The sequence below is a fragment of the Colossoma macropomum genome, unplaced genomic scaffold, assembly GCF_904425465.1.
Source record: "Colossoma macropomum unplaced genomic scaffold, Colossoma_macropomum, whole genome shotgun sequence".
NCBI lineage: Eukaryota > Metazoa > Chordata > Actinopteri > Characiformes > Serrasalmidae > Colossoma > Colossoma macropomum.
In genome coordinates this window covers 23,634,288-23,661,424 of record NW_023494798.1, presented here as the reverse complement: position 1 = coordinate 23,661,424, position 27,137 = coordinate 23,634,288, and the positions used below count along the sequence as shown (strand labels likewise).

General features: G+C 37.9%; 1 protein-coding gene across 1 annotated transcript in view; it reads left to right on the top strand.

The window, feature by feature from the left end:
* The window catches only part of LOC118817927 (chromodomain Y-like protein 2), a 53,243-nt gene that overhangs the window by 22,671 nt on the left and 3,435 nt on the right, over positions 1-27,137 (top strand). Inside the window, 4 exon segments of the mRNA XM_036584938.1 lie at positions 2,644-2,861; positions 18,208-18,380; positions 21,074-21,284; positions 26,758-26,901. Coding sequence (XP_036440831.1) covers positions 2,644-2,861; positions 18,208-18,380; positions 21,074-21,284; positions 26,758-26,901 — 746 coding nt within the window.

Genomic DNA, 27,137 nt, shown 5'->3' with positions numbered 1-27,137 from the left:
TTTGCTCACTCAGGAGCACAAAGGTGAGAACAGTTCTGTGGTTTAAGAACACATCATGAATTGGACATGGTCTTTTTCCTAGGACCTTTCTCAAGAACAAATTTAAGAAGAACTTAGATATTGGTGAATGAGGCCCATTGTGGCTCACTCCCTGGTAATGATGAGTGATTAAAATGAAAACATGGATATTTTATTGCTATTTATTGCTTATTAAGAAATAGTTCTTGGCTGAGAGGATACACAGTTGACTGACAGAACAACCGACATGGCAAGACAACACAAAACAGTCAGACTCTGGTGCCCTATTATGATTTATCTTTTGCAAATACTGTAATAGACTGTATCACATGTCTTGTATACCTGAATATAGCACATAAAAAGGTCAGAGCACTGGTTGAAGCCCTTGGCTTTCTGTAAATTTATTGTGTTTTGGTCCTGGCTGCCAGCATATTTTACATTTTGCTTATGTCATCTATCTGTTTAAAATTCAGAGCAGCGATCTGGCCTGTTTTTGTTGAGCTGTTTCACTGCTCATTTGGGTTGTCTATTTTAGATGTGATGAATTGATGGAATCAAATGATGGTTTAATTAAATTGTTTAAAAAACAGCGAGGGACATGCACCCTAGATGGATGAAAAAGACATGACATGATGAATAACGCCCCCACGCCAAGTTGTACTGAATAGAAATTATGAAAGCAGTTAAAATGAGCAATTAAGAAATACAATATGTAGATTTATAAAACATTCATGCTGAAGTCTACCACTGAGGCCTCCTGCTGCTCAGCATCTTCAGAGGAGTTCTCTGAGAGTACAGTATTGATGCTGTTACAGGGTTTGGTCAAGTACAAAGATCCCTAGGAGTTAGATTCATAGTTCAAGAGTCCTCAGCACTGTCCTTTGGTGAGGGAGCCTAACCCAGAAGACTGCTAGAGAGACCCTTTAGAAATGAAATTAAAGATTTGTAATATTAATAAAATTCCTATACAATCCTCTGTAGATAATAAAGTAATAAATTCTCATAATTGTGTTTGGTTGTGTTAATTAATTAATAACACAATTTTCTGTGTGATTTCGCAGTTGATGTGTTTGTGTCCCACTAATATTACGTTCAAAAATTTGTACAGGCATATGCAAAAGATTGAACACCCCCAGTCAAATTATATTCTGTGCAAAAATACGTTTACACACCCTCTACATGTAGCAAACTTAGGTATAAGGCATTTTTTTTAAAACATTTAGAGCAGAATTTCTTTTTTGTATTATTTTTTTAAAGCATTGGAAAAAAATACATCATAAAATTACTTTTGCATTAGCCACATTTTAATAATAAATAAACTGTAATTAAACTACATAAAGTAAAGGTAAAAGAAATATGTCAACATATGTAAATTGTCCTTCACAGTGTGCTGTGTTCAAATAAATGACAAACAATCTTAAAACATATATTAGTAAAACATAAAGAATTCATTTTGTGAGTCCATTTAACATCTAATGCTTGAAACATCCTCAATTTTTATGTATCAAGAGAGTCAAGAGGCTTTTATAGATTATGGAAAATATGTATTTTAGTTGCGGCCCACAACATTCACTCAACCCTGTTCCCAAAACACATTCACCTCCATGAAATATCATGAATATTCCGTAAATCACGTGTTCAACATGGGGTTGCGTCATCCAGGTTTCCGAAAGATCATAGGAAGAAGAAAAGAAAACGTTCTCATTCTTTTTTTTTATCATTATTATTTTCAATCATATCGTGATACTGACTGACCGTCACTTTGAAGTCACTTGGGAAGTTCAGCTCTGGTACTTAAATTATAGATTGAACATAAATTATTCATTAAATCATTAGATGTCCTTAATGTCCTCATGTCGTTAGCATGGGTGCTAGTTGACCACCTTTTGTGTATTTGCTAATCTTATACTAAAAAAAACCTCAGCCATGTTACATTCAAGCCTAATACTCATTGCAAAGAAACCTTGTAAAAAATTAGATATTGTTTCCAGAATCAGTTAACACATTTTTGAGTGGCTAATTGCATTTTTTCATAGATTTGATGATGAAAAATCACCCTTCTGCTGTTCATTATATTCAGTATTATGCTCTTGCATCCACCCATTCTCTAAATCAAGGTTAGTTTTACTCTCTTTAATGTAGCGTCTCTGGCTAATCCATGATCTCCAAGTAATCCATGCTTAACCGATTGCTAAATCTGTCATAGCATGGTCAACCAAGCCACTACAAGACCTACAGTAAAAGATGTCTGAAGAAATGTTTTACACTCCAGTCTGAAAGTTTCTTGTATATAACCAAAAGAAAAAAAAATCAATGACTCTGGGCAAAAGGCCACATACAAATCTATCTTCTAAGTATAATGAAGTCAGGAACAAGCCTCCCTTCTTAGTCCCCTTTGCTAGCAGACTCTAGTGCAGTGGCACAACATGCCCGACAACTGTGCTTCGGAAAAAAGCCTAGAATGATGCGAACACCAATTTTTCCATTGTGTCAAAATAAAGTAGACCATCATTCAAATGACTCGCTGTCTGTAAATAACAGTGTATGTTGTACCTTATTAAATCATACTTTCACAAAGCACCGTCAAATTAAACCTCCTATGTTTTATTCACTTTGTCCAAACAGGGCCACCACTCCCTAATGGAGACACGCATTTGCACAGTTCAACCAAACGGAAGCTGGCAGAGGATAAAGGCTACGTTTTCGACAAGAGACTGAGGTACAATGTCAGGCAGAACGAGACCAACTACAGATTTCGGGACATCGTCGTCAGGAAGGAAGAGGGCTTCACACATGTCCTGCTGTCAAGCCAAACATCAGACAACAATGCACTAACCCCAGAGGTATGTCCCATACAGTTCGGCACCAAATACAGCCATACAACAAAAGGGAAGGATTAGTCAACCGCTCAGTGACATCAGAGACGAGGCATACAGCCAAAGCAAGACTCTGATTGAATCAGAAATTTACTGACCTTGTTGTCTCATTTGAGGAGAAACAACGTCAAGTCTCAGAATTTAATGATTCATTTTAAAAGAATGTTATTGATTGTGGCGTTTTAGCTGCCGTTGTGCACTGGACAGAGATTCTGAGGTTCTTTAAGTCTATTTTTTAAATATGCATTGGAACAAAGGATTCAGCAGTCAAGAAACAGCCTGATATACTTTTCTGTGAAATGAAAAAAAAAAAATTTAGGCTGTTTTTATTTAGCATCATTATCTTGCTTGTTGCATTTGAACAACTATTGTAATACTACTCTTTATTTCATTTTTAAGTTTTGGTTGAAAACTACCGCTTCCATTGATTAGGACCTCAGAAGCTGGACAGAAGGCCTAGTGTATCAGGTTAATTAGGAACCGTTATTTAGTCACATTTTGATTATCAATAAGTGGAACCAATTTTGTGAGGGGGGGAAAAAATTCACTTTAGGCCTTCTGGAAGTCCTAGATACGCCACTGACTGGGAGCACCAGTGGCAGCACAACTAGGTTGGTTTCAGTTAGTTGTTAGAAATGGGAAAACAGGGACAGCTCTAAACCAGAGCTCTTTACTGAAGGACTCCCTGTAAGTCTGCAACATAAAGGGTAAAATATTTTTTAATATATTTGTTACAGCTACAAATAAAACATGGAACATCTTTTACAAGCTTGATATGTCTGTGTTACTGTTAGCTTAGTGCTAGCATGCTACTAGAATCCCACATTTATAGACTGAACTAAACTGAAACTGGACCTGAAGGCCTGAACTGGATCTGAAGGCCTTGTTCTAATAGTATTGTTCGCCACTGGCAATGATGTATGAAGAAGGGATTAATAGGGTTTAAGCGAATCAGTCTGTCATTGCAGTTGCTTGATTAAAGTGCACTGGCTCAATTTGTATTACCACGGAATGTCAAAGATGCTTCCATGGGTTTCATTTTCAGATGTTCCCCCCAACGTCTGCTAATGATGTACATGCTCTCGGCACGCTGCTCGACATTCTTCTCAGATGAGTTTCTAATTTACTCACACAGTTATAGGAAGCACAGTGTGATTCAGACTATGAATGTAGCAGAATGACATGTCATAAAGGGCAGAAGATGAGAGCTGCACAGGAGTCCAGTTTTCTCTCTCTTTTTAATCAGTACGCAGCAGAGAGCACAGCATCTTCCTTTGGACACATTTATTTGTTTGACCCTGCATACTCAGTTTTCTCAGATGTTCTCTGGTAGTGAAGTTAGATATGAGGATGCTGTGCTGTCAGAGATTGTTCTTGCTCCGGTGAAGATTACATTTCTGTGGTGCTGCTCGTCAGGTAAGGCAGTTGCAAATTTGACATGCTCGAGATGATCAATCCTGTACGGGTTATCAGCACAGCATATTCCTCCTTAGGCGTTCTGTCAGTGTAGAGAAGGCATTTTAATATCTCTTACAGAGAGATCATCATATTAATTGGTGATTCACTGGACGGTTCTGATGGACTGAGGATGAAGACAGTAATGCGCTAACTGACATATCATGCCGCAGTGTCTGATTCATAGGAAGGGTTAGGATGGCAAAATAAGTGTCCTGCTTGCAGTCATCCCCATGGTTACTTTATTAATGATGGATGGTTTGGACAATTTGAATGAAGAGTGTACAAATGATATTAGAAGGAAAGTGACTTTCCATCATATGCATTTATACCCATAAATGTCAATTTATCACTGTTATTTTGCTTTACTGCTCAAATTTAATTATTTAACTATGCATTTACGTAGTGAGTGACTCATTGAATTACATTTACATATGATTTACACTGCCATCCAAACGTTTGGAATTACTTTGTGTTATTTTATAGACTGCAATAACGTGTACAGTGTAGATTTAAATCTTATAAACTAGACACTAGAAGGTATTTTCAGTGTTTTATTCAATATTTAAAGGATTTTGAGTTATTAAAGTACTGTGCAAAAGTAAGACACTGCCCTTCATTTATTTAATTTCCGATGAAAACAGCCATTAGGTCAAAGTTACTCATTTTTCACCACCAAGAAAAGAGCAGAAAATGTATGTTTTACTCGAAATTAAATGAAGAATTGTTTTCTCACTGTGGAAAGATGGAAGGAAATCTGAGGATATTTTCCAGATCTGAAGAAAGAGAGCTTGATTTTCTCTCAAAGGTGAAAGCTTTAAGTATTGTTTAATAGATGGTGACAGCTCTGTTGGTCTACTAGATCTTGCACAGTTGTTAGGAGTTCCATTTTGTCTATGTCTTCTAATATTTCTAACTCTAGGAAAATGAATAATGTGTACTTAATAGCTGTTTTGACTGTAAATTAAATAAATGAAGGGTGGTCTCTGACATTTGCACAGTAATGTATATACTGTAAATTCTGTAATACAATGTATAACTTACAGTACACAATATATAATAAATGCAATAATTACTTATTGATAATTTTTTGTCAAGATATCCCTCAAGATTTAATCACTTCTTGTCAAATATGAGGCCTTCTCGATAATCAATGTTTCTGTAATTTTATTCTCAAGGCTCTATCTAGCTCCGTTCATCATTCCTAATTTTATTTACAGCTTCCTTGCTTGCTGCTAACTATTTGAAGGTCATGTGGTTGCACAGTACGAGCATACTGAACTCATTCACACCCTACTCTGAAAGCAGATTGACTTTATATCATTGAAAATGTTGATTCCAACCTTTTAAACAGTGGTTTACGCTTTGAATCAACAGCTTTGACTCTGCACTTCGCTTCATTGTCAAGAAATGACAAAAATGTGGAGAATGTCTTTTTCTTTCTGCAAAACAAGACTGTATTCACAACAATAAGTACTTACAGGCACAAAGGTGGTATTGATTGAAATCCGAAGGTGGGATTGATTTAAAGGTTTAGAATCTGCACTTCTGACAGAACATGCTCACCACAATAGACAAGAGGTAATTCATATCAAATTACACCATGCTTTTGTTATTGCTGCCAAGAACTGCAAATGCTAAGGGCTCATATTGCACTGCAGATGTAATTTCTGACCATCCTTAACTCTAAAATGAATCCGAACATGGACCTTCACATCCATACAGAGACAAAGAGAGGGCCTAAAGCACGCAGCAGCTGCATTGGGACAGGCAAGGCCTTGACTAACACATCCAAAAGATGAAAATAACAGGTACATTTTTGGGGTTGCACATCATTCCGTATGAAAACAGCCTTGTATTGTTGGCAGGTTGGAGCTCCAGGCACTTTAGAGTTTGCTGGTTTTAGACATTGACTTGCAGCAGCCAGGCCTAAATCCCTGTACTGGTTTCTGTATCAGAGCAGCATGCTTGCTGTAGAACCGTTTCGTCCTTGGCAAAGTTCCTCATATCCTCTGAGCCGTGTGAACAGTGTGGATTGACTAAGCCTGTTAGCGGGGTGTTTATCTGTCCTCTGCGCTGCTCTCCCCCGCGCCTCGCGCCACGGCTCGCAGCAGCTCCGGCACGAGCGCATGTGTTTAGTCTCGTAAATCGCTCTCATTCTCTCCACTTCGCAAACAAGTGTTGTGCAGAAATGAAAGGCGGAAAGGGGTGACGCATCCCTGCGGATGGAGGCTTTCAGCTGAGACTGCTGCCACGCTTGTCATGCTTGGCCTGTTTATGTGGATATGATGCATGTTTAAAAAAGAAATGACCAGCACCATGATGTACACATTTGCTTCGCAAATTACGTCTCCTCAGCTAATGTGTATGCTAAGATACAAAATTAATTAACTTGAAAATAGTCTTTGAGCTCTTTGTCTTTGCTTTTCTGCCTTCAGAAAATTGCAGGATTCTTACATCTTGTAGGAGTAGGGCTGTTACTGTTTGCTTAGAATACACTTGATTAAAAAACATTGCTTAAATTACAAAACATAAATTTATACTTTCAGTTAATGTGCAGTGACTAGTTTGCAATTTGCATGATGATGTATAGGTCCCAAACAGTAGGAGGCAGAATATGATGGATGTTGCATTTGTAGTGCTGTTATATATGTTTTAATGAAGCCTTTTAAAGGCTTCCAGATTTTATTCCAGTATTTTGGAATATGTAAAAGGCTGCGCATGGTTTGTATTGTTCAGTTAGCCTATGTTTTATTGTTTAGTGTTTTCTCATATAATTGCTAGATTGTTTGATTCCCAATATGGGCAATAGAGAATATTTTACAATCTTAAACATAAAGGTTCCTAAATAGTTCTTGGATTGGATATAGAGTTTTAGGAAAAGAATCTTCAGTTGGTATAGAACTTTAGAACCACACTATGTCAGGATTCTTCAAACTTCTTTAAACTCTTCAGTTCTTTACACTCACACATTCTGAAGAACCCCCTATTGAAAGGTTCTTTAGAGAATCAGAAGTGCTTCTTCTGTGGAATCACATCTAAGAACTCTTTTGGGCATCTCTATTTTAAGAGTCTAGAACCAAGTCAAGCTTAATGGAGATAAATAAAATGCAGGGAACAGAGGATGAGGTCTCAAAAATCCAGGTACCATGAAGCTTGTTAGCTCTTATCAGAGTCCTTCTAACATGACACTGGTTACTTTCTGTAAAAAAAAAAAATCATTTTTGAGAAATTCAAGACTGAGCCTGGCTGCTGGAAGTAAAGCAGGCTGCTTCTTTGTACTGGCTCAGAGGCCTTTATGTGGGAGGATTCATTTTCCACCTTTGTCCTATACATTGTGAGCTCAAGCCATTTGGCACATCCCCCTTTGTTCTGAGTTCTATCAGTGGCATATTAGAAATGTAGATGGACATTAAAGGTAACTTGCACTTGGTAATATAGTGTTTTTCCTCTGCTGCCACAGACTGTCCTCTTTAGCTGCATGTAGATTGAGGCTTATTGTTGACCTCAATCCGTGTTCTGAGAGCAGGCTGGTGAAGCATAAAGACCAGTGTGTGTGTGTGTGTGTGTGTGTGTGTGTCAGACCGTACAGTACATGCTGTGATACACTTAAAGGCTGTCTTTCCTTACACTGAATGTACAGTCAAACATTTGTCCTTTGGCTACTCACTAGTCTCTTTGACTATAAGCCCCAGCTAGCAGAAATAGACAGTAGTTAGCTGTTGAATAAAATTCAGGCAAATAACCGGAAATTATCCACCTCCAGCACGCGTAAAAACTTTAATGCAAATTTTGCTGATTTTATTTGAAATTTGCTGTTTCCATTAACTATTCTTTAGTATTTTAAATTTGTTGTGCCAAAATACACATAAAAATATAGGGATGGAAACCAAGCTAAAGAGTGTATGAGGGAAGTACTAGGTTTTGTTGTCTTAGTATGATGGAACACTGAGGGGCAGATTTGTTAAAAGTGGTGCCAATTACCAGTAGTCTACTAACACTTTGCGCTGGTGGGGTGACCAATATAGCGGGCTATCTACAAAGAACTACCATACAAATGAACACAGGCAACTTCATAATTAACTTATCACCAGCACAGTATACGCCTGTGTCTGCCTCTTATTTTCTCAAGATTTTGACTAGTAAGTCAAAATAATTAAGTTAAAAAAGGTTATTACTTGTCGAGAAGTGATTAGTATGTGATTATTTTTCCATAATAGAAATTGATGAGTGGTGTTGTTGTTATTATTATTATTATTATTATTATTATTATTACTACTACTTGTCTTTTTTATCATTATTATCTTGACTTTCTCTTTAGAAACATGTTCATTTTCATTAAGCTGGAGGAATGAGCTGAACTTCAGTTCCATGCTGAGCACATTTGAAGTGCGATTTTGTAAATTTTTAAAACTGTATGGTGAGTGTAATCTCAGTGCATCAAAGACTGTGACATTTGTGCAACAGAAGCCACAGCATGCACAAAGTAACGAGTATCTATAGTAATGCAGGGGCTACACAGCCAAAAGAGTTTTTATATGTTCTTTTAAAAATCACTTGGAAAAGAAACAGTCAAATCATTGTTTAGTCCAAACCTGCTCTTAAGACACTTTGGTGAGTGTAAAATATACCCAAAACCTTGTTTGCTGAAAAATAGTCTTAGGCTTGTACTTCCATCATCAAATGAAGAACAGTATGGCCAGGGGGGTCGTTGTACAGGCTTCTCAGTATGTGTGTAGGATTGTGTCATATTTGGGTTGGCAGCAGCCTGCAAGGTGAACATAATGCTGTGTAATGGCTCATGTTTTAAACATTAATGCGTGCTTCGTTGTTTCTTTTCTTTGGAATGATTTTGCAGTTATTCAGAATTATCCTAAAAAGGAACATTTTAAAGCACATGCTAACAAAACAAAGTAAGATTCGGTTCTTTTTAATTGGGAGGCTGGAGAAGCCGCTTGGTCAGTTTCTCTTTATGTGGTTTATTTCTGACCTCTGAATCTGTCTATATAATTGTGGATACATACTAAGCATGTGCTAAAGCATGGAACTACAGTCACTACACTTCAGTCAAAGATTACAGGAAAATCAAAATTAAGATATGATGACTTGTGCTTAATATGACCAGGGACATGAACTAGATGAAGGAAAAAAAGTGCTTCCACCAACTATAGGTGAGGTGCTACTGAAATCCTAAAAAGGGGTTCTAAAGAGAAAAGGTACAACACTCACTGTCCTCAGCAAAAGGATAACTTTATTTGGTTAAAAACATGATATCTCGGCCTGCATGCAAGGTCATCACATATGACTAACAACACAAAAGAAGACCATTTTAAAAAAGCTCTCCAATTAAAACGGGTGTGGCCTCCTAATCAGGAAAGCGGTCTCAGCGGTCTCATCTCCTCATCTGCTCCATCTAGTGGCCTAAGTATAGACAGAAGATGAAGACTCAAAAGTTTTTATTTCAACATATTTATAAGAACAAGACAACACATTGCTTTTAAAAGTACCTTATGTAATCAGTTTCAAGGTTGAGGTATTTCCAAAAGTTTTCCCTGGATTAACGTAATTTATCAGTGTGTCCTGTGTATTCCACAACCACTTGTTCTATACCAAAATAGAAAAATTCACAAATCGAGTGACCCCTGTCTTTAAAATGTTATCAGGATTGCTGACATCAACATGGTGTATGGCACTACAGAGCTCACAGATTCTAGTGTGCAACTCCCTAGATGTTTCCCCCCACATATAACAAACCACAAGGGCAATGAATAGCATAAACCACATTACATGAGTTGCAGTTATACTTTAAATCTGTCTGTGCTAACCTGTTCTAGGATGTAGGAAATCTTTTTGTAGAACAACACTGAGCACAGTTCCCACATTTGTAATTCCCTGAAGGGGTCTGTATAGTTTTCTGTTTTAAACAATGACCGACGTCTGCTTTTACATCCATATTTTGGATGTTTCTAGCTCTCTAAAATGATAAAGATGGAGTGAAAGGTTTTCCTCAAAGCTGGATCGTAATGAAGAATATGCCAGTGTTTGTAAATAGCTCTGGACTGCCTGGGGTATAGGTGGTACTAAATTGAATACACGGCCTAGACATAGAACTACTAATTTTATGAGGGATACTTAACAACTGTTTCCTGGTCTTATTCCTCAGTTTGTCTTCTGCCCTGTCCAACCACATTTTGTTATGAGCCTTTTCCTTGAATCTATCCCACATTTCTTCCCATCTAGCCTTATATGAACAGTCAGTAGAACAAATATGCTTAATCATGTGTAACTGGCTGACTGTGGGACTCCTCTTAAGTATGGGCCTGTAGAAAGTTATTCCTGTCTGTCTCTTTCCTGAACAAATCTAAATAAAATGACTGTCCAATATTTTGTTACCCAGACATCTGAAAAATTCAAGTAATTCTCACTATGTAATAAGGTTCATTTTAAATGCCTTGTAATGGAAATAAAACTGGTGAAAGCCATGTAACGATGTCACATATCCTTGGCACAGTATGAAAGCATTGTAGTTTACCTTTTAGAATTTAACAGCAGTTTGAACTGGCTTTATCTAGAATATTAAACTTTTCAACTTACCCCAGATTTATGTTTGCAAAGTTTGGAGCCATGCAAGTTCCATAGCTGTACGCTAGACTGCAGAAAAAGCCATTGTCAAATTTAAAATATTTCTTAGTGAGATCCAGCCTCATCAATGTGGCTAAAAAGGAAGAAGTTGGATCAGATCTCAGATCAGGAAAATGTACAGTGGTGCTTTAAAGTTTGTGAACGCTTTTCTATATTTCTGCATAATTTTGACAAATGAGAAAAAAATATATACTTTGTCATTTATTTATTTAGGAAAATTATCCAATATTACATTTTTGTGATGGCAAAAGTATGTGAACCTTTGCTTTCAGCATCTGGTGTGACCCCCTTTTGCAATAATAACTGCAATTTAACACTTCTGGTAACTGTTGGTTAGTCCTGCACATCGGCTTGGTGGAATTTTAGCCTGTTCCTCTGTACAAAACAGCTTCAGCTCTGTTATGTTGGTGCATTTCTTCCCATGAACTGCTGCTTCAGGTCCTTCCACAACATTTCTATAGGATTAAGGGCAGGACTTTGACTTGACCATTCCAAAACATGAACTTTATTCTTCATTAACCATTCTTTGATAGAACGCCTTGTGTGCTTAGAGTTGTTGTCTTCTCTTGAGTTTCAGCGCACAGGCAGATGTCCTGACATTTTCCTTTAACATTTGCTGGAGTTCATTTTTCCAATAATGATGGGCCAGATGCAGCAAAACAGGCCAAAACCATTATACTACCACCACTGTGTTTCACAGATGGGATAAAGTTAATATGCTGGAATGCAGTGTTTTCCTTTCTCCAAACATAACGCTTCTCATTTAAACCAAAAAAATCTGTTTTGGTCTTATCCATCCACAAAACATTGTTCAAATAGCCTTCTGGCTTGTCCTTGCGATCTTTAGCAAACTGCAGATGGACAGCAATATTCTTTTTGGAGAGCAGCGGCTTTTTCCTTGCAAACCTGCCATTGTTGTTCAGTGTTCTACTGATGGTGGACTCTTAGCCATTGTGAGACAGACCTTTAGTTGCTTAGAAGTTACTCTGGGTTCGCTCTTTTTGTGGTCTTTGTTGGTCGACCACTCCTGGGAAGCGTAACAATGGTCTTGAATTTCCTTCATTTGTACACAATCCGTCTGACTGTGGATTGGTGAAGTCCAAACTCTTTAGAGATGGTTTTGTAACCTTTTCCAGCGTGATGAGCATCAACACCTCTTGTTCTGAGGTCATGATACACTTCCACAAACATGTGTTGTGAAGATTAGACTGTGGTAGATCCCTGCTCTTTAAATAAACAGGGTGCTTACTCACACTTAATTGGCAGCCCATTGATTTGAAACCGCTCTAATTTCACATTCAAATTGTCTGCTAATCCTAAAGGTTCACATACTTTTTCCACTCACAAATATATAATATTGGATCATTTTTCTCAATAAATAAACTATTGTCTCATTTGTTTAATTTGGTTTACTTTATCTGCTTCTAGGACTTGTGTGAAAATCTGAAGTTTCACATCAAATTTATGCAGAAATATAGAAAGTCCTAAAGAATTCACAAACTTTCAAGCACCACTGTACACAGTGCTCAATGCCAACTTCATGTGAGATTACAGTATAGAAAGAATGAACATCAAAAGACATTAAACATTGGTCTGGTACCTCAACTTCATTTAAAAGTCTCAGGAAATCCCCAGTACCTTTCAAGTAAGATGGAAGAGCTGATAGCAAAGGTTTAAGGTAGTAGTCCACATATTGGGAAATCTTCCCTGTAACATTCCTGAGACCATGGGTCTCATTACTAAAGACTAGAGTTTTCTAAACTTTTGTGAATCTTAGGTAATGTGTTGAAATGTCGAACCCTTGGGTGTTGAACATACAGAAAGTCATAAGTGGTCTTGTAAATAATGTGTTCTCTGATGGAAATATTCAGAGTCTCTTTAATGAATTTGTTATAGACACAAGTAGGGTCTGAAGATCATGGTCTGTAGAAGTTGTCATCCAAGAGTTGTGTCTGACCTTCTGTTGTATACTTCTCAGTGTCCTTTACAACCACAGCCCCGCCCTTGTCAGCCTGCCTGGTTTTGATGGTGTGATCTGATTGTAACACCTTCAAGCCTCTCTCACTTCAGGACTGAAGTTAGGTTTCTTCACCTCTCCATGCTTTAACTCGTCCTCTACAAGTCGGCAGTGTGTCTCCAGTAAATGATTTCGATGATAAGGTGGTGTGAAAGTATTTTTAGATTTAAATTGGACAATGTCTTGTTTTCATCATTTGTAGAAAAAAATTCTCTCCATCTTATATGTCTAAAAACCTGGAGATCTGCTGATACTTCAGACTCATCCATTTGGGCTGTAGGCACAAAAGAAAAGCCAAGGTTTACAAGAGAAATTTCATTTGGTTATAACTGCCACTTTGATCATTTGACTGTTTAGTTTGCCTAGTGTTGTATCTGCACTGTTGTCCACTTGCCTCTCCTGTTCCTTTTTCTCTTTGTTGTTTCCCTCTGTGGGTGTGGTTGGTGTCTGGGAGACCTTTTCTTAAAGAAGGGATTCTGTTGTCACTGTTTCTTCCAGAAGATCTGTGCTTAAACCTCTCCCTGTTCTTAGAGGAAAACACGAGTTTTCACAGCAGGGGAATGTTGGTCAGCGGTAACATCCCACATATGACGTGTATGATATTTCCTTCACTGTTGAGGCTTAGCTTGTGCCTGAGAAGCAGTGGACATTCTTTGGACTTGCCAGGATAACACAGTGCCCTCAGAATGATCGTGCTGATCACAATGAAACCTTTCACGTTTCATTTCTCATAACATTTGAATTTACATTCAAGTTTGTGAAGCCCTTTCATTAAATGCTAGAAAGAGGCTGTTCTCATCAAATTTTCAGTTATCCTTGTTTGATTCTAGGTTGACTTTAAAGTAGTGATGCACAGAAGTAAAAATTCTGTATGAAACTAAAATTCGTACAGAATGAAATTCAAAAACAGATTTCATTTATTTATTATTTGTAGTATTATTTAATTTGCCATTTTACTTAGGCTTTTAAGTTGAATATATGAAACATAGTAAACATAAAAAAAAATTAACAAACTAAAATTTTTCATCCTTCTTTTTTTCTCTTTTGGTGAAAAATCAGTTTTCGGCTGAAAACTTGTTTTTGTTATTTTGTTAGTTTTGGTTATGTAAATATTTTGGATATGCATGTGCAGTGTGCAGAATAAAATATTTATTAAATATAAAAATAGAAAACCTGTCCACAGTGTGATCATTGTGTGTATCATTCTCCTGTCGAACTATTTGCAGTTGGGCCTACATCCCCTGCCACAGGGCATCCCTTTCTGAGCGATGTGAAAATGATTCAATATTAAATGAAGAATGGGATATACCAGTTATTTCCTCAAGTTTTTAAAAGTATATAATCATGCATATGTGTCAGCTGTGCATGTCATGATAAAACAGTGCTTAATGTAGAACTTGTACTTTGTACTTTATAAGTAGCACATATAATCTCTGATAATGCTTATTTCTGTTGGCCTGCCAGTGACTTTTATGTTAAATTAGCATTAGGCTAACAGCTTTAATACTACAGCTCTAGCCTATTCACAGCTAATTGCATATTTAAAGCTTGTAACAGTTGTTCCTGTAACTTTTTTTTCTGTTTAGAGTGAATTTGAAGTGTTTGAACTTAAAGCCAAACATAAGTTAGCATTGATTAAATAAAACGTACGTCTTGTGTATTGTATGTTTCTTGTGGTTTCAGGCCTTTTACGTCATATACACAAACATTGTGAGTGCAGACATGCAGATTTTTGTGAGATCCTGCACTTTTTCCTCCTCCAGCCTCAGTTGGATGCATGTTTTCACCTTATTTTGATGGAGGAAAAGGTTGTGGGAGCTCTTCTCCCTCTGCAACTACCATGCTGTAGTTGATCTTCCTGTAAAAGTGTGTCCATTCAGAAAAGGGTGTGAGAGTGTAGTGATCAGAGCATGACAGTGTAGTGGGAGCTTGTGAAAGCAGAGCTGATCTACACATCTAAAATATATTTAGAGAAACTGCAGCTTTTGCAGCTGCATTATTCTGCATGGCCAACAAAGCAGGGACATGTTGTCCTGTTTTTTCTGAGACCGCTGAAATTGGTCAAAAGGAAATAATCAATTATATTTAAAAGAGTAAGGATGACCTGGGGATGATTCTGGGTTATAGAGGGATGCCTGAGGAGCAGAGTCACCCTAGCCCTCTAAGCAGCACTGGAACTGTTGTAACACTAACCTTTCTGTTTCTGCTTCATCATAGATGCGTTGTTTTCACAGTGTCTACTTTCATTGTTGTTATAAGGTTAAGTGCACTCAGTGAGCCTTGTTTCTCTTTCTTTCTAACTGGTGATTATCATTTCCAAGGTGCTTCCAGGAGCTTGCCCTGACCTGCCCTGCTCACTAATGATTACCTGTTAGCACAGCTTATGCTCAGTGAGCTGGACAGGATCCTATTCATGTACATGGAAAGACTTTAGCATCTGGATTGGACACATCTTCATGGAGCCATAATGTCCATTCAGATTTTGGCTGTTTTCAAAACACTGTTCTCCAATGTGTTGTAACTATATTAATTGAAATACTTGTAATAGTCATATGTGGCCCTTTGTAACAAGTGGAGAATTTCTGTCCATGTGTAGATTTTTTCAATCAATACCACATTTGTGTTCGTAAGTAGAAGAGGAGATATTTTATTATGATTTAAATTTGATAAACAGTTGTTGTTGCTTTGTGGATACATTTTTGACATTGAAACAAATGAAATAACCCAAAAGTACAGATTTGAACTAAGGATGCACTAAAATTGCAGCCACTAAAACGTTTTTGGCCAAAAATGTTAAAAAGTGGCACTTTCAGTTTTTGACCAAAAGAGAAATAAGACTAAACAACAAAAAGAAATCTTAAATAGGACTACAACAAAATATCAACATCTAAAATTTAACAAATCATTTGAATGATAATGAAAACAAGATACTATTTTTTTTTTTTTCTTTTTTTCTTTTGCTGTCCTGCACTGGTCAGTACAGATGCATTCAGACATTTTGAGCAGCAGCAGATCAAGACCCAATCCCATCTTCCCATCTTGCCCACCCCTAATTCTTGGGTGATGTGAAGCTGAAATCAGCTGTTCGCCAGCTTCTTGTTTGAATGTTCCCGTTTCACCTTTAATGGTGCAGCATTTACATTCTGGCGCTTAAGGCGTCGGAACTGCTCCAACTGCTGGACTATTTAAGGTGAAATGGGAAATTCAGCTAGCTAGCCACTGAGACATTGGCATACTATTAGCGATTTTTTTATGCTTGTTATGAAGAAAGGAACCATAATACGCTGAAATGTCATTAAACTAAGATAATACAATGGTTATCGTATGTTTTTTCACCAGAGAAAATTCTCACATTTGTGGGTTTCTTTGGTCGCTCTGTTTGGAATGAGACTCTGAAAAGCTTCTGTTTGGAGGGCCATGTAGCCCTAACACTTTGCCTTACCCCTCAATCTCAACAAAAATTGGGACACCCTACCCCTGGGCATGAATGCGCAAAACGGAGGGGTAAGGGCTACGTGGTAGGGGCAAGAGGTGAAATGGGATTGGGCCCAACAGTGGGTGAAAAAGTGGACCATGTGGATCTATTTCCCAGTTTCTACGAAGGGCATTAGACAAGTGATTTGTAATCTCTGTTCATGCTGAGTATCAAGAGTGGGTACAACACTCAAGAACATCTCCACAACAGGTTGATCTGGTAAGATACACGGATACAGCAAATCAGCTGCTAGTGCACCAGCTCCATCTGTAGCCTCAGCTTTTTAATTGACGAAAAGAATCACAAACGCGAAAGCTTAAAGTGTAATAAAAAAAAATTAATTCATTGCCTTAAATGACCTGCTGTTCTCTGTTGTCAAAGACATTAGATTTCACAGGCCCATACTGTAGCCTACATACTGCAATACTTTACTAAGTTAATTTAAACTGAATTTGTCAGTTTTGTCGTATGATTTATCAAAAATAAAAGTGCATTTTCTTTTTAATTTTGTAGGTTTTTTATGTTTAGTATTGTTATTCAGAAGCATAAAAAACAGCGCATTTCAGGGCATCACTTCTTTAAAGTAGAACGTCAGCTGAATGTAAAAGCAATTTTCAGTAGTTTTCATTATTAATGTTAATTTAATGTTTGTAATTTCTTGAGAGGCAACATCATCAAAGTTATTGTTTCTCTTTTCGTCAGTGTGATTCAAAGGCGCAGTCACTGGGTTTAACACCACATCACAGTTGTAAGTGTCATTGAGTTTGAGGCTCTTCAGTTCAGGACCTTCAGACATTAAAAAGAGTGAGCATATCATGAGCAACCATTTAAATCTTGGGCTTAGTGTTTAACCTGTTAACTGTCACCTCATTTTTTGCCTGAAACTTCATACCCAAAGTAAAGGAGCTCTGTTCCCACATACTTTGGCTTACACTCATGATCTTGGACTCATTTGAAAGGGAGCACACTCAAGTTTTTCTCCCAACCCTCAGAATAATTATATAAATTACTGATACAGAGTAAAAGAGGCTGGAATGCAGGAGTTTATTTCCACCTGACTCATAGATCTCTAAACCAATCTTTGACTCTTACTGTGTTATCAAGATGTTGCGGATTATGCACCAAGACTTCGAATGTAAGGACCCAGAGATTTGTTAGTGTTTGCTCATTCAGTGATTGTGTTGCAAATGAGACGATCGTTACTGCTGTGAATAATGGATCATAAAATGGTTTGTGAGAATCAAATCCTGAGATTTCTAGCAGTATATTGCATTGCCATATTATTGGGAGATTTGATGCATGAATAAGATATGTACTGAAAGTGAATGCACAGATTAAAGTTTCTTGGTACCAGTAAAGTGATCTAGAAAACGTTATATATGTAGTCTTATGGCTTTGTCACCCCCTCCAGCGCAAATGGCAACTGTCCTAGATATACTGAATGTTACTGTAAAAATACTGTAAAATGAAAAATACTCTTTAAATATTGTATATGACACTTTCTGATAACTTTACTGCAATTTAAACTGACAGTAATATGACTTAAACCTTGACATCAGCTTTTGCCATTGCTGCTGTTATCTCACCTCTGAGTGACCGTAAAATTGGAGGTCTTATCAGGGCCTGGTCTCCATTCATTCCCAGCACGTCTCTCTTAATGTCCTCTCACTAAGGCTTCCACGGGTAGGTGCCTGCGCTCACTCTGACACCACCTCTTTCCTTAGATCATGAAGGAGATGTGCCGCGCCCTGGGGAACGCAGCGGTGGATGACAGCAAGCTGCTGCTGCTCAGCGCAGTGGGCAGTATTTTCTGCAGTGGCCTGGACCCCTCCTACTTGATTGGACGTCTCTCCACAGACCGCAGGAAAGAGAGCAGCAGGATTGCAGATGCTGTGAGGTACAGGAAGACTGCTGCATTAAAGCTTAAAATGTGTGGACACTTTTATGTCCCACTTCAGATTAGGGCCTGGCCGATGTATTGTTTAGCCGATTATATAAAAAAATATTCAGGTACATGTATTGATAAAAGTGCCACTAATATTTATTGACTTGTTTAACTGTAATGAACAGACACCTTAAATACACTGTATAAAATGGTGTTTTAACTTTAATTTAAAGTTAATAACTGGGCTGCATTAAAATTTGAGGTTATAAAACTTCAAATAATAAGACCCACATTTTGTTGTGTTAACTTACTATTAGAAGTTCACTTAACTCAAAATTTTACTTAGTTTTTTAAGTTACATCAACAATCTTTTTTACAGTGTATGCTCGTATGCTAGGCTTTACGCAGACTGCTAAGCTGGCAGCAATGAATTGCTCTTCTAATACACAGCAATACAGGCTGTATTGCGCACAAAACAGCATTGTGGTTAAAAAACACAAAAACAAAAACAAAGCTAACCTTTAATGCAAGGTTAAATTAACATAAGAGAAACCTAAAAAAACATAAGAGCAGAAACCAACAAACCATTTTATGTCTTCCACTTTTACAACATATTTTTATAATCTACAGATTTTTCAAAGGTCCAGCATAATTAAATCATTAAGATGTAAACAAAGTCATTCAGATTGGTTGGATGTGAAATGTGCCATTCTAGAGAAACTTACTATTAGGGATGCACCAACACGACTTTTTCCCTTTTAAAACCAATACCGATAACTGATCTCTAAGTATCAGCTGATATTGAGTACCAGTGCTGATACAAACGCCGTCTAACCTAACTATCTTGCTGATATACGTACAATTCCACTTGATTTTTTAACTTTTTTTTTTTTAAAGCTGTGTTCTTTGTTGCAAGTGAAACGTTATGCTTGAATGAATGATGTTTACTTGTTGGATTTTTTTTATGTACAAAAACAACCAACAAGCAGATTTATCACATTGATTAAAGCAACAGGCTACAACCCGTCACTGTGTGATATAGCTGACTGATGGAGGCGCACCACAGGTGGGGCGAGTGGACACTCCAGCCCGGCTAGCGGTCTGCTATGCTAAAGGCTAAACCAAGCCTAAAAGCTATCATTACCCCAATGGTGGTTCCTTCAGTTTGTCTCTTTAACTTTCTCTCCCTCAATAACAAGACTAACATTAACTCAGACTGTACCTGACTACACAGTAGATAAGAGATTACTGAAATATGCTTGACTCATTCAGGTAAGGGGATCCCACTCAGCAGCATGTCTGTGCTTTAGAAATTGTTTTGTGGAATTGGTCATAGATATTGGCACCCCATAGCTATCATTGATACTGCGCATTAGTGTCAGTACCTGCGCTGACACTGATGCGGTATCTGTGCAGCCCTATTTACCACACATTGTTAACAATGGTGCTGATAGGAACTACACGTCTGAAGAGTTTAATGCCTCTGGAAGCCACATCACAGAAATTGTTACTGTTATGTAAAATGGTTATGAATACATTGTCTGATGCCTGAGATGTTGTTTTATGATAGGTTTGAGAAAGATGTAGCTTAGATTGGATTTTCTAAACCATTAATTGTGGCGAGGTATATGCTGTGGGTGTAAGGAAAAATATTGCCAAAGAACCTTTTTTTTTCCTGGATTTACCATTGTTTTCTCATTTTCAGCATTACATTTAAAAACTCAGGGGATGCAAGTAGGTTTATAGGACATTTTGGATAGCAAATAAAATTGCTGTATTCACCACTACTGCAACTGTGTATGTTTCAATACAGTGCACCATTTCACATCACACCTCTCCGAACAACTTTGTTTCATTCTCAGTGAATAAATTCTGCAGACATTTTTAAAAATTGGTGGAATTCCCCTTTAAGACCTTGGATTTCTGCTGTTTGAGTGCACAATTGATGACTGACAACCATTTCAGTCAGTAAAGCAAAATTATTATAGTCTCATTACGTTTTGAACCAATTATTTTCCTTAAAAATCTGTATTTGTAAGTTTTGTAAAGTTTTCTATTTGTAAATTCATAAAATCATGCCCTATTTCAGAAACGCACACTCTTGGCAGAAAACAAGCTCCAGGTGGAAGAGCTACACAGTTAATTGTATGTTAATGGGCCTTACAGTTCAGGCCTCTGTGATTAATTATTCATTACAGACTGTAATATGCACTTTTAATTAAGTGGTTCCCAATCAAGATTTTCTAGTGATAAAGAGCACTAATCTAAGTGATCATTCTAACAGATCACTTAAACCACTGTTGAATGTTCTGTGAGTTTTCTGACAATCATGTTCATGATTCATGCAGCTCGACAGTTATACACTTCCTCAGTGCATTGTGACTGTGCACTGAAATCTATCATTTGCCGCTAATGTTACTGAAATTGTACAGCCTTTTAATCGAATCCAGCTTCTTTAACTTACAACTGTAGGTTTCTCAGATCCACATCCAGAGACCCGCAATGTTCATTCATGAGCAAATTATTAAGCACTTCATGAGCTGAGTTTTCAGTGTTCAGAAATGGTTATAGTGTACAGTAAACATCAAGGGGTTATACTAGCTTACTAAATAATTCATGTAAAAACACTCTCTTACATGCTGTCTACTGTAACCTAATGTTACTGCTAAAATTAACTCACTTCTTCATATCCTCTCTCACGGCAGAGACTTTGTAAAGGCCTTCATCCATTTTAAGAAGCCCATCGTGGTGGCCATTAATGGGCCTGCTCTGGGCCTGGGAGCCTCCATCCTGCCCCTGTGTGACATTGTGTGGGCCAGTGAGAGAGCCTGGTTCCAGACCCCTTGTGCTGCTCTGCGCCTTACACCCTCCGGCTGCTCCTCATACACCTTCCCCCAGATACTGGGAGTAGCTCTGGTAAGTGAATGTCTGATGGAAGAGATCGTTATACAGTAAGATGATGTGGAGCTTAATGATGGCACTAAAAGAGACAATCAGTACTTTTTTAAAGCAGCACTGTGTAAGATTTGGGGAGTTGGAGACCTCAGTGGTGGAAATGTGTAACTACATGCAAAATGCGGAAGAATGTTTTGTAGAATTGCTTGTGCTTTGGACGCTGAAAGAGTATTCAAAGAGAAAACTTGAACATATATTCAGGGCATGTAAGCGAATCTTGATTAACATCATATCTTCAACATTACAATACCGATTTTGTATTTGAGACCTAAACATTGAGCCGTACCTTCTTTTTGAGCCTGTATGTGTAATTGTTAATATGTAGAACTCTGGAAAAACTCCTGACACCTCTGACTTTTATATTGTAATTTCAGGCATTACAGGGTGACTCACACTGTATTTTAGCATGTCTTCTGACTCAAATGCTACTTCTTTCAATTTTAGCAAAAAAATCTTAAATAGTGTAGCTACCTAAGTAATAGAAACAACTTTATATACATTGGTCTTCATGTTTATAGAAAGTTTACAAAAAGTTTTTGGTGAAAACTAGTCTAGATAAAACTTGAAATTCATTCCTACTCCATCATTAGCATTGTGCTCTACAGGGGAAAAGTGCAAGGGAAGAGGACTGGAAAAAAAATTCAAAAACCTGGCGGTACACATTTTAATTCTTGGTCCATGACTGCAGTACTCCACAGTCACCAATCAGTGTTTATGGTCTTTGTGTGCATATGTGTGTGTGTGTGTGTGTGTGTGTGTGTGTGTGTGTGTGTGTGTGTGTGTGTTTGTGTGTAATTTTATAGTACTGATGTGTTTTTAATAGCAGTGTTTCATCAGAGAATTGAGAGATCTGATAAGGCTTATCTGTGGATCATTAGCCACTGTTAGCATTAGGTAAACTTCCGCTATCATTTGCTTAGTAACAAGAGACTCCATTCATAGACAGTCAGCTGATGTAGTCATCTGCAGTGTTCACTCAAAATTGTGAGTGCAGTTTTTTTAATTGTCCTTAAAAATCACATTAGAATCTGTTTTACAAATCGGACTCTAAGAGAAAAATGACTTACAAGTCAAGTCAGGCTTTATTGTCATTTTAGCTATATACAAGTACACGGTGAAATGAAACAACATTCCTCCAGGACCGTGGTGCAACACAGGAACACAAGTGCGAGAAAATACAATGTACACAGTGCAGACAATACAGTACAATAAATAAAAACAAAAGACTTACAATACATACAAAACAGAACACAGGCAGTACACGGTACTGAGAGTATGTGGAGTTGTGCAAAGGAGGATGTAACATACTGTGACATATTAGCAGCTTAGCAGATAGCCTAGCATATTTAAGCATAGCAGTCACTGAGGTAGCAACCAGAGCAGCAAAATACAGTATACAGTATTTGGTTGATACAGTAATTCTAGCAGCTAACATTGTTAAAGTGAAGGAAAATGGGCAAAAATGCAAGTATTCAGATCTACAGTCATATGAAGTGAAGTATTTCAGTGAAATAACTATATTTAAATACAGTGTTCCATAATTTGGAGCTGCAAGACATGGGGAGTGAGTTAGTCCCATATTGTTATGTGTGTGTGTGTGTGTGTGTGTGTGTGTGTGTGTGTGTGTGTGTGTGTGGGGGTGTGGGTGTGTGGGTGGGTGGGTCTGTGTGGGTGTTATGTATATATGTGTGTGTGGGGATCCATGGGAGTTGAGGAATCTGATGGCTTGTGGAAAGAAACTGTTGCAAAGTCTGGCTGTGAGGCCCCGAATGCTGCGGGACCTTCTTCCAGATGGCAGAAGAGAGAACAGTCCGTGTGAGGGGTGTGTGTGGTCAGTCACAGTGCTAGTGGCTTTTCGGATGTAGCATGTGGTGTAAATGTCTGTGATGGAGGGGAGAGAGACCCCGATGATCTTTTCAGCTGTCCTCACTATTCGCTGGAGGATCTTGCGGTCGGAGGCAGTGCAATTCCCAAACCAGGCAGTGATGCAGCTGCTCAGGACGCTCTCTATAGTGCCTCTGTAGAAGGTGGTAAGGATGGTGGGTGGGAGATGAGCTTTCCTTAACTTTTGCAGGAAATAGAGATGCTGTTAGGCTTTCTTGGTTATGAAGCTGGTGTTCAGGGTGGTCACTCTGTGCTCTCCTGAAATCGACAATAGACAATACATACACGATAGTACCCTAAAATGCAGATATGGATCAATTAAATTTATTGTGTGAACTTGGAAATTAGCTGTAAATGCATAATTGGTACACAGCTTACGACAAAAGCTGTAAAACCCCACAGGATAATGATACAAAGGGACAATACGGCAAAAATCTAACATCGTGAAGCTTCAGAAAACTTTCATGATATATATGTCACAATATTTATTTTTTTCAGACATCTGATCAGTTAAAATGAGTAGTACCACATTTAAAATGCTCTCAAAAACTGTGAACACAATTCACCGTTCTTAAGAAGAAATTTTATTAAGAAACCGGTAGCTATTCAGGGTTCTACAAGTACTGATGATATGCACAATATATTCAGTAGAGAATGTTGTATTGTGACACAATTTATCACAATAACAATATATATTGTCATATTGCCCAGCCCTCCAGGTTAACATCAAATTAATGGTCAGATTTTTGGATAGGAGTTTTTGCTCATAATTGGAGAAAAGCTACTATTGATGGCCAGCTAAACTGTCGATGATAAATTTTGATCTAAAGCACTAATGTAAAAATTAGTCATAATCAATTCACTGTTGGTGAATGTGATCAGAATAGTATAAATTTATTTTTATTTCACTGTGTGCCCAAAAATCCCACCTCCACGGGACAAGACTCTGGCTCAGAGCTATTGCCCCAGCCAGTTTAACTTCTATGTTCATTGAAAGCCAGAATTTTATAGCCACATTTAATATTGAGAAAGTCCACTTAAAATCACCCTAATAATGAAATGGACCCTTTTCAGTTTGTTAGTTCATGTTCCTGATCATATTGTGTAATTTTAAAACCAAATTCTTATTTTCCTGCTATCATCCATCAAAGTGTAAAGACATTTGCTTGGGTCTAAAATATAAAATTTATAGCACTGTGCACCAGGGGAAAAAAATAGATAAAATAAGATAAAACAGTAAACAATAATATCATGTTTCACTTGCCTCCACCACCTTCACCAGTTAACAAGCAAAAACACTCAGCTAGCTCAAAGACCCTAAATATTGTCCATATCAAGTGAACTGTGTATGAACTACAGCACTTTTTATACAGAATCTTTCTATTTTAAAGGAACAGTTGGCTGCTCAATTGTTGTCTTGCTGCATAAATAGTTCCTAGTCTCTAGGGTCAGCTCTACATGGCATACATGTCTGGAGTCTACTGCTGCGGTTTGTAAATGCAAAGACAACTGGAGTATCAGTGCCAGTAAAGCAGGACCTTATGAAGCTAAAAAAAATTGAAAATCAGACAGAGACAGAGACAAAACGTTGGGTGTGTCTGAATGAACAGTTTGGCACATTGTTAAGAGGAGAGAGTGCACTGCTGACCTTAGCAATAGGAAAAAATAGTAGACCACAAAAAGCACAGTAGTGGATGACTAAATAGAAGAAGAAGGAGTTTTCAAAAAGGAAAACCCCTTTACAGCTTTTTAATAGATCAGGTACACAGTCCAGGATGTAGGCAACCCGCAAGATACCACAAGATGCAGCCACATTTCACTTGCTGCAAACACCAGAAAAGCAAGAAAGCCGAACAACACACACTGAGAAGCACGTGCAGTCTTGTGGACAGAAGAAAATGAACCTGTAAGCAGAATGATGGAGTGAGGAAAGTGTGAGGGGTGGGGGGAAAGGAACTGCTCATAACAGCATTCCGCTTAATGTGTAACTGCCAGCAGAACTGACTCACTAGTCTTCGTTGATGTGATGGCTGACATCATCAGCAAAATGAATTCTAAAGTGAACTCAAACATCCTAACTGCTCAGATCCAGCCACACGCTTCATGATTCAGTGGACGGAGATTCATCTTGCATCAGAATGATGACCCAAAATGTAATATCCAAAACAAAAAACTGTTGAGTTTTTGAGCCCAGTAAGTGGAATGTTCTTACTAGCCAAAATAGTCAGTTGACCTGGACACCACTGAGCATGAGTTTCACATACTGAAGACAAGACTGATGGCACAAACTCCCTGAAACGAGCAGAAACTGAAAATGGTTCACTTGCCTGACCAAGGATCTCCAAGAAGATGCCTAATGGCTACAGACTGCAGTCAACAACTGCAGAGGAACAGTAACCAGGTACTGGACCATTTAATGGGCCCATTATCTTACATTTTATGTGAGTCCAGGCTGGCACACTCCTTATAACTTCAGCGTAATTGGACAGGACTGAACTGCTGTGGGATGAATAGGTGGATTTATGTAAATGTGTTGATTTTTTCTTATGACATTACAATAGAGTGTATTCAAAACAGGATGTTTTTGCTGCCTAGTTTCAATATAGGTGTAGGAAAATTTGGTTTTACCATGATATGAGGCCCTTTCATTTTACATTTGTCTAATTTTCTTTGGTCCCATGAAATTGAATTTCGTATGTGTCACCTAATAAAGCTGTAAATACCCTCTAATAAAATCTCACCTCATAGTCATCGTTTCATTTTAAATCCATTGTGCTGCAATACAGACGCAAAACAACAAAACTTTTGCCACAGTCCAGTTACTTATAGACTGTGCTGTATGTTCTTTTTTTCCTCGTGAACTGCACGTGCATATTGTTTACCCCCACCCCCCACGCAATGCATATGGGCAAACATGGCCCTACCCCCTCATACCATGGCTAAATCAGGCTCTGTTTAGGTCATGTGGGTGAGAGGCTGCTTTCTGAAAGGCAGAAATGCAGTTAAGGCTGAAAGAGATAAACAGTATCTGCAAACCAGGAGAGAATAATCTCCTAACCAAGATGCTTGATATATATTCCAACATGCATATAACGTACAACATGCAAACGTACACTGACTGCTTACCACTTACCACATCGGTGCACTTTGTAGTTCTACAGTTACAGACTGCAGTGCTGAGTGCCGATGTTTTTTTTAAAAGCCATGGCATAAAGTTTGAGTTTTACGTTACATTTACGTCACGTTCTTCTGTGAGTTTATTGGCTCATTGCAATGCGGAAATCCAATTACTGTCTGACTCATGTAGACCCTTAGTTTTCCATTATCTGATTACTCAAGTGCATGTAAACGCGTTGATAATATTACTGACAAAATCTGATTTTCTGCAGTTATCGGATTATTAAGTGCATGTGAACACATTTAATGAGTGTAGAAACAAGAGAGGTGTACTTATTGAAGTGGCCGGTTGGTGTACATACATAAATAAATACATACAAAATAAAAAGTACTTTTGCAAAGGTCAGTGATTTCTTCCTTCGTCTCTCTTTAGGCCAATGAGATGCTGTTCTGTGGTAGGAAACTGACCGCACAAGAGGCATGTAGTCGTGGGTTGGTCTCTCAAGTGTTCTGGCCAACCACCTTCAACCAGGAAGTGATGTTACGAGTGAAGGAGATGGCTGCCTGCAGTGCTGTGGTAAGACTTCTCAAACCTGCTCAGCACTAACTTATTACAGGCTTCAAAAAAGTTTAAAACAAGTATGTAAAGCCACCTTCTGTACAGGTATGCATATTCAAAGGTTTGGGTGCCCCTGGTCAAATTTTCCTAGTGAAGTTAAGTTAACACATCCTCTACAGAGAACACATTATAACTAGTGGTGTACGATACTGCAAAATTTGGTATTGATCCAGTACCAAATAAATATAGGACCA